The 8,444-nt window shown below is 48.3% G+C and overlaps 1 protein-coding gene across 1 annotated transcript; it reads right to left on the bottom strand.

Moving 5' to 3' along the window:
• On the bottom strand, positions 1-7,563 carry LOC119042392 (tubulin alpha-1C chain). Its single transcript, XM_037136119.2, has 4 exons — positions 7,456-7,563; positions 3,933-4,155; positions 3,641-3,789; positions 1-1,087 (listed from the first exon to the last, which is right to left on the bottom strand). Exons 1-4 carry the CDS (start codon positions 7,456-7,458, stop codon positions 113-115), a joined length of 1,350 nt encoding a protein of 449 aa, XP_036992014.1. The 5' UTR covers positions 7,459-7,563; the 3' UTR covers positions 1-112.
• Between the last annotated feature and the right edge of the window lie 881 nt (positions 7,564-8,444).

Here is an 8,444-nt window from a genome sequence, read left to right as displayed (position 1 = left end):
TTTCACATTAAAATATAAACATCACCTTTATTGGTCGATTTGGGACACAGGACTTCACAGGACAGAAATAAGACGGCACGAAGACACTGGAGTGCACCACTGCAGCGACAGGCTAGTACTCCTCGCCCTCATCCTCTCCATCAGCGCTATCTGCTCCGACCTCCTCATAATCCTTCTCTAGGGCAGCCATGTCCTCACGGGCCTCAGAAAACTCTCCTTCCTCCATGCCCTCACCCACATACCAGTGGACAAAGGCACGCTTGGCGTACATCAGGTCAAACTTGTGGTCCAGGCGAGCCCAGGCCTCAGCAATAGCTGTGGTGTTGCTCAGCATGCACACAGCTCGCTGTACTTTGGCCAGGTCTCCACCAGGCACCACAGTGGGAGGCTGGTAATTAATGCCAACTTTGAAGCCAGTGGGGCACCAGTCCACAAACTGGATGCTGCGCTTGGTCTTGATGGTGGCAATGGCAGCATTGACATCTTTGGGAACCACGTCACCACGGTACAGCAGGCAGCAAGCCATGTATTTACCGTGGCGAGGGTCACATTTCACCATCTGGTTTGCTGGCTCAAAGCACGCATTGGTGATCTCTGCTACTGTAAGCTGTTCATGGTAGGCTTTCTCAGCAGAGATGACAGGGGCATATGTGGCCAGAGGGAAGTGGATGCGGGGATAGGGCACCAGGTTGGTCTGGAATTCAGTCAGATCCACATTCAGGGCTCCATCAAACCTGAGGGAAGCAGTGATGGAGGATACAATCTGACCTATCAACCTGTTCAGGTTAGTGTAGGTTGGGCGCTCGATATCGAGGTTTCTACGACAGATGTCATAGATGGCCTCATTGTCAACCATGAAGGCACAGTCAGAGTGCTCCAGGGTGGTGTGGGTGGTGAGGATGGAGTTGTAGGGCTCCACTACAGCTGTGGAAACCTGGGGGGCTGGGTAAATGGAGAACTCCAGCTTGGACTTCTTGCCATAATCGACAGACAGACGCTCCATCAGCAGGGAGGTGAACCCGGAACCGGTTCCCCCTCCAAAGCTGTGGAAAACCAAGAAGCCCTGAAGACCTGTGCACTGGTCGGCCTGGAAAAGAAAAGTTTTAATTTAAGCCTTGATGAAAGCTACAATGACTTCTTTGAATCCATAATTACTACACTGATCAAGATTTTAAAAGTCTTTTGAATATTTGCTAAGAAAGCTGTTGTAAAAAGCTTCTAAAATGCTAAGTGATTCAGAGAAAATCTTCACAACTTCTGGGGTGGGGAGATCTGCTAAAAGTCTGTGTAAAGTGAACCATTTTCATCTCTGAAGGCACAGACTCCAGAGGCAGGTGCAAGGCCCAAGTTTTAGTGACCAGGAGAGTGACTCTGGTGCCCTTGCTATGACCACAGACCAAGGGCACCTTCTTATTAGCTGGAGAGCTACCAAGGGCAGGCCTGGACCACTAGCTCCATACAATGGATGTCTTACAGAAAGATTTGGCAGCTGCATTCTGAGCTGAAATATGATGGAAGAGCCAAGTTGCATGCCCTGGTATTGGAGTCAGGTTGGGTCATCTGGCTCTACCAGTTCCTTGCTGTGTGACCAAATTCATTTCTCAGTCTCAGTTTTCCCATTCAGTGAGTGAGCAGAACAGTAATCTACCCCAGGTGGCTGAGAATTAAATGAGTGCTTGGAACAGCGCTTGGCACAGTAAGTACTAGCTACCTGAAAGCCCGGTCATTCTGGGAAAGGTGACTTACTGCAACTCTACGAAAAGATACTTTTGACCTTGCAAGCAAAGTATTCCGTTAACCCTCACTTCTTAAAGGTGTGCAGATTTGTGGACACTCTCTAACCACCACTCCCAGTTCACCTATCCAGTGGGGCTTGCAATGAGGTCAATGTGCAGGGCAGACCCTGGCCACCAATTACATCTGCTACACCTCATATGGCCACAATAACACCAAGGGCAAATGCAATTGTTTTGGTAGTCAACGAACTTCACTCCTAAACTCTCAGTGGCTTTTACTAGACTTATTTGCTCCTACACACAGGTCCTGATTTGCCAAGTCAGTGGTTATAGCTGAAGCTTGACTTGCAGGTATAGGAACCATTAATCCAAATTTTGCTTGGGACATCGATAAACATCTGGAAAAGTATGAAGCATGAATGATGCAAAGGCCATTCATTTTAGAATAGACCAGCTATGGCTGGGCTTAGTATTGGGGTGGCCAAAACATTTGTTACAGTTTTTTCAGTGCAATGGCTCTAGTAGTGCCTCGTGGTCTTTAACTTCATTCAAAACAGTTTTGTTGCCTGGCTGGTATGGCTCAGTGGATTGAGTGCCAGCCTGAGAACCATAGGGTTGCCAGTTTGATTTCTAGTCAGGGTACATGCCTGGGTTGTGGACCAGGTCCCCAGTAGGGGGTACGCAAGAGGCAACCACACACTGATGTTTATCTCCTCTTTCTCCCTCATTTCCCCTCTCTAAAAATAAGTAAAATTTAAAAATATATTTTGTTATATTGTATAGTGACAGCTGTCCTATCAGTGTGTTAAAAAAAAAACTTATCGAAATTGGTAGATTTTTGTGCATTTTAATATTGAAGATGGAAGATAAGCGACATTTTTGGCATATTATGCTATATTTCAAGAAAGCAAAAAAGATTTGTGCAGTGTATGGAGAAGGTGCTGTGACTGATTGGACATGTCAAAAGTGATTTGCGAAGTTTCTTGGTACCATTGACATTTTGGCCAAATAAGTCTTTGCTGCGGGGCTGTCGTATGCATTGGGAGATATTTAGCAGCACCCTGGTCTCTACCTACTAGAAGCCAATAGCAGGAGATAGCTGACATACTCAAAATATCCAAATCAATAAAGTTATTGGTGAAAACAAAAAATGCATCTTTTACCTTACAGAGAATACTAAACAGACTTTCTGGCCAACCAATACAATGTGACTTTCCTAACAAGCTACTCTACCCAAGCACTCATTCTTGATTTGGGGTTAATTACTCAGAAGCTGCCCACATGTCTAAGGAGCAAAGAGGCAGCTGACTGCTTTGTGTGTCTCCACCTCGATGCCTTCCCAGTTTCAGGGATCGACACTTGCTTCCACTTTCAATGTAGGACGTTTCCAGTGCTGGCCGTTTCTAATCGGTGTTATACTGGCTTCTTGAGCTCTGAACTTTTTGTGCTAACAGGGCACCAGGCCAGGTTTTTCTTTTTAACAATTTGATCAGTCAGTTACATGTCAAACCCAGCCACCTACTCACTGTGACTAAGACAACCTACAAAGGGATGCCTCAGCTTGAAACAGGGAAGCTGACTCATTAACATGAACAAGGATGTTTAATGATCTAATATGTCAGGCAAACTGGTTAGGCCCCCTGGTTCTGTCCTTGACTCTTGGTGAACTTGGGCTCACTGAATGAGCAATTGTCCAAAGGCCCAAATCTACCTCGTAAGACATAGAAATAGGCAAAAGAGCACATATCCCTACCCCAAAAAGCTGTCCCACCAACCGGGACTGTTGGGTTTAGAATTCCAGTTATATTTAGTGAGCAGTTACAGCCTGTGCCAAGAATGATTCCGGTAGTTTAGTCTCTTAAAACTCAGAAAAACTCTCACCCCGCCCTAAGTACTGTGTTTACCAGTTTCCGAATTCGGTCCAGGACGAGGTCAATGATCTCCTTGCCAATGGTGTAGTGTCCACGGGCATAGTTATTGGCAGCATCTTCCTTGCCTGTGATCAGCTGCTCAGGGTGGAAGAGCTGGCGGTAGGTACCAGTGCGAACTTCATCTGGAGGAGGGAAACAAAGTGGCCACCCATCACTAACAACCCCCCACAAGCCCGCTCAAGCCCAGGGCACCCACACAGGCCCCAGGACACACCTCCTGTCCCAGACCCCTGGGATCTCACTTGGGTTACTGAGGGCAACTCACCAATGACTGTGGGTTCCAGGTCTACAAACACTGCCCTGGGCACATGCTTGCCAGCGCCTGTCTCACTGAAGAAGGTGTTGAAGGAGTCATCTCCCCCCCCAATGGTCTTGTCACTTGGCATCTGGCCATCGGGCTGGATGCCATGTTCCAGGCAGTAGAGCTCCCAGCAGGCATTGCCGATCTGGACACCAGCCTGCCCAACGTGGATGGAGATGCACTCACGCTGTATGAGGAAGAAAGGAAAGTGTCATAATATAACATACTGGATGGGACATTTGGGAATGATTCACACCTAAATGACTAATTAATCTTCAAGATAGATGATCACCTTCCTGAAGGCCACTCCTGCCCAGACTATTGCACAAGCAACAAGTCTTTGTTGAAGACTAATTCAGAGAAAATGCTTGGGAAAACCAAAGATATGTTAATGAACTACTAGACAGACTGGAGACCAGACCTTTCCTTTGTAGCCACATTAGATATTCAAAGTCGGGTTCCTACCACTTCAGAAAGGCCAAGCTGCTCCACAGCAATGCGTTTCCCCCAGCTCCTGGAAATACGCTTGCCAAGTGCTCACAGGCATGCAAAATTCCGCCTCTCAGCTCTGATTCTGTGTGACTAACTATTGAGCCCATTCTGGTCCCTCTTTAATCCTATTATTTAAAAGACAAGAGCTTCTCCCTTTAAAACCAGCTTAAACCAGAAAACTACAGCCACATGACTCATGGAGAAAACGCCAGATAAGGAGCAGTTAGCAGTATTTTAAAAACTGGCCAGAGGCAGCGTTTTTAACATCGTAGAAGAATTTAATCTTAAGGAAGAACATTTTCCTTTACTACCAACACGCTTGAGTGATGGGGGTTGGGGTGGGGATGGAGACACAGGGTAATAAAAGCTAGAAGTGTCACCAAGACTTTAGTGGTTTCTTAGTATAATGTAAACATTTTTGGTACTGTGGAGAAAGTCTGCAGTTAAGAATTTAATGATTCTATTGAGAAAAGGTTTGTTTTTCTTCATTTGCTGAACAAAATAATGCTACCAAACTCATTCCTAGTTAGTAAAAGGAGGCAAGCCCTGGACAGTGTGGCTCAGTGAGTTGGAGTGACAGGTCCTGGGTTTGATTTCTGGTTGGGGCACATGCCTGAGTTGCAGGTTCAGTCCCAAGTCAGGGCACGTGAGAGGCAACCATTGATGTTTCTCTCTCTCCCTCCTTTCCCCTCCCTCTTAAAACAACAAGGAGCATGTCCTCTGGTAAGGATTAAAAAAATAGCAAAAGGCAATGAACCTCTACACTCAAAGACTTAAGAGGGAAACCAAAAAAAGGTGTTTATTGTATTTCATCATAAGTCAAATTAACTACTTCGGAGACTTGCAGAGGGCTTCTAAAAAGTTGACACCAACTATCTCCCATTTCCCTCTAGTAAGGTTTCATGTTTTTTTTTTTTTAATAGCCACTAATAGGAAACTAGTTAAAATTCAACACCAGCTAGGATCTCAGAGTCTGGTTTCATTACCTGAGATCATAAAACCCTAATCACTCACTTTTGACTGTGGTCCCGCTCCTTCCCGCCTACACTGCCCATAAAACACTCGTGGTCTCAGGACCACATCACAAGCCCAGGATCACCTGCACCCACTAGCCCAGCTCTAGGGCTGTGGGAGAAAAGGGTTCTTTGTTCCCATCAACCCATGATGATTCAGCCATTGCATCATGTTTACCTGTCACTGGACTTTGAAATTCCACAGCTCAAGAAAATCAGAGAGAACCAGAGACTCATCCGTGACAGACCCAGACCCACAGAGATCAAGTACCTGAGAAAGTAACTCTCAATCTAATGAGGTGCTTCTCCCATCAGAGCCCCGGCTGATGTGGCTCAGGAGACTGAGCGCCGGCAAAAAGGTTGCTGGCTGGATCCCCAGTCAGGGCACACGCCTGGGTTGCAGGCCAGGTCCCAGCTGGGAGGGCGAGTGATCAGTGTCTCTCCTCTCACTCATCAATGTTTCTCTCCCTCTATTTCTCCCTCCTCTAAAAACAAAATCTTTAAAATTAAAAAAAAGCCTCTTGAGCCCCAAGATTTCCTTCCATTGTCCAACAGTCTAACTGGTTCCTGTGTGCACTGTGCCCTCCACTGCCCCTGACTGCGGGGGAGACAGAGACAACAGGTGCTGGGGTCCCTCAGTTTGGCGTTAACCGGAGGAGCAGTCACTGTCTCTTAATGTGACCTGGGACTGTGAGACTGGTCTGCTGCTGCTCTCCCTGCCCTTAAACCTGCCACGTTCAACCTTTTTCATCTCATGGCACACGCAAATTACTCAATTCAGTGGCACACTAAAAATACATATTTTTGCTGACCTGAACAACAAAAAGTCGGTAGAACTTTGATGCACACCAGACAGCTAGTTCTATTAGACAAGCTAAGGGAAAAGAGGTCAGTGCCCCTGACTCAACAGTCAGGTATCGCATGCTTTAAAAATTCTTGCAGCTCACTGGTTGAAAATTGCTTGTTTAAACCACCACACAACTTTCTGAATCATTTTTTAAAAAACCAGTATTTTTGGTTTTGCTTAGTGAAAAGCATTCAAGCATTCAAGTCTGTTACCCTCAGACAGACTTTTGGTAACTGGCGGTCAGTCTCTGAAGAATGCAACTTGCCACTAGTCACTGTATTCCTTTTTTTAAAAAAGAGATACTATTTTGAAACACATATCCTGGTTTTAAAACATGGCTTATTTTACTTAGGTAAGCAGACAGAGGCTCTTAGTTGTTCTCAATACCTCTGCAAGCTATGTAGAAGACACTCAAGTTGTGTGTACTGTCACGTTTCTTTGAAACTAAGAACACATTGTCAGTACTGGTTTACCCTGTGGTTTTACAAGAAAATATCCTTCCATGCACTTGTCTTTAGAAAGCTTTAGCTATAAACGGCCCTCTAAATGAACATCAGAAAGGCAGGATTTGACGACATGAGCAATCTGCCTACCGCCTTCAGGTGGACTGGTACAATGGGAATCTCTCTCCAGAACCCGGCCACAGGTGAGTCAGCAGCGAGTCACAGGGCGCCGGGGAGGGCGAACCAGTAACTGCTTGCGCCTTCCGTGCGGAAGCTCACCAAGTGCTCCAGGTACTTCCAATTCGTAAGGGACGGTGAGGTCATTCGGGGAAATGGGAGGGAATTTTTAGTTCCCACCAGCCCTGGGAAGCCCACGTGAAGACTTCCTGGCCTCCCTAAGGCGGTGGCTGGCCCTAAACCGATGCTCTCACCAGGCTCTTTAGAAAGTTTTCCGCTTCCACTGAGGGCACTGCTCGAGCTGCGTCTCTTAACTCAGGGAGGCTGCCGAGCGAGCTCCGCGTTCCCAGCCTGGTCACTGCTTCTAGTGGCCGCTTTGCCTGGAGGCGCCCCGGACGCAGTCCCACGTGCAACCCGGGTTCCGCGCCCAAGAGGACTACTCACTCTCCCCGCCCAGGGACAAGGACAGGGACAGGGACCGAGAGACAACCCCTACCCCCCTCCCCATAACATACCATAACTGAGACTTGTAGGGCTCCGCGGGGATGGAGAAGGCGAAGGGAAGGCGAAAAAATCTCCCACTAACAGATTTCCAAGGAATCCGGGGGAGAAATGGTCCGACTGCCAGCGCGCTACACCCTATATACCCGCCCCTTTCAGGGAGGGCGGGCACCGAACCCCGCCCGGGCCCACCCCCGGCCCCGCCTCCAGCTGCGTGGCCCTTGGCCCGGCACCCAGCTCTACTCACCCCGTGGAGAGAGAATGAGTACGTGGCGCTGATTGGTGGGTTCAAAAGTTCAAACCAAACTCTTTGGAAGGAGCCAGAAGAACCAGTAAAGGGAGGAGACAGGCCGGGGGCCCGAGAGTGGGCCTCTGGGGTGGGAAAGAGGATGGAGACCACGTCTCAGAGGATCGGGACGGGGAAGCCTGCGCCGCGTCCTCAGCGGGTGGGTGGGGGGCGACAGGTGCGCCAAGCCTAAGACTGGCGCCCAGTAAGGGGAGTGGCGGCCGGAGCCCCGAAGCGCGGACCCTCCCGCCGCGCGCCGCACCCTGTCCCGGGCCCAGGAGGACGCCCCGCGTGGTCTCCAGCGAGTCGCAGCCGCACTTCTCTCTACAAAGGCCGGCCCGCGAGCCGCCGCCACCGCGTCCCTGGCCGCTTCAGTCTCGCCCAGGCGCGCGCGGGCCCCTTGTTGCTCTTTCCAGGTCTCAGTTACTACACCCCCACCCTACCCCCGTCCTGAAGTCTCACTTTTATGGTTGCTTTTCCTAGCTAGTTTTCCTGCTTCCTTTAAAACGGGAAACTTTTGATTCCTAACAACAATCTCTTTGCACTTGGTGCAAAAGGGTTTTATTTGTTTTAGTTCATTTATTGACTGCTTACTATGCAGAAGAGCTGGGTTTTTACACTGTATTAATCACATTACATCTGCAACAAACCCTGCAAGTTATCCCCATTTTACAGATGAGAAAACTAGGACTCGGCGGAATTAAACCAGTCCACGGT

Source organism: Artibeus jamaicensis, unplaced genomic scaffold, assembly GCF_021234435.1.
Source record: "Artibeus jamaicensis isolate MK-2021 breed Jamaican fruit bat unplaced genomic scaffold, CSHL_Jam_final contig_233, whole genome shotgun sequence".
Taxonomy (NCBI): domain Eukaryota; kingdom Metazoa; phylum Chordata; class Mammalia; order Chiroptera; family Phyllostomidae; genus Artibeus; species Artibeus jamaicensis.
The sequence above is the reverse complement of the archived record's forward strand: the minus strand, read 5'-3'. Positions and strand labels throughout refer to the sequence as shown.

Coding starts and splice junctions, on each gene's coding strand:
- LOC119042392 (XM_037136119.2), bottom strand. Junction 3,790..3,932: donor CCTGGAACCCACAGTCATTG/GTGAGTTGCCCT, acceptor TCCCTCCTCCAG/ATGAAGTTCGCACTGGTACC. Junction 1,088..3,640: donor TGGACCGAATTCGGAAACTG/GTAAACACAGTA, acceptor TTTCTTTTCCAG/GCCGACCAGTGCACAGGTCT.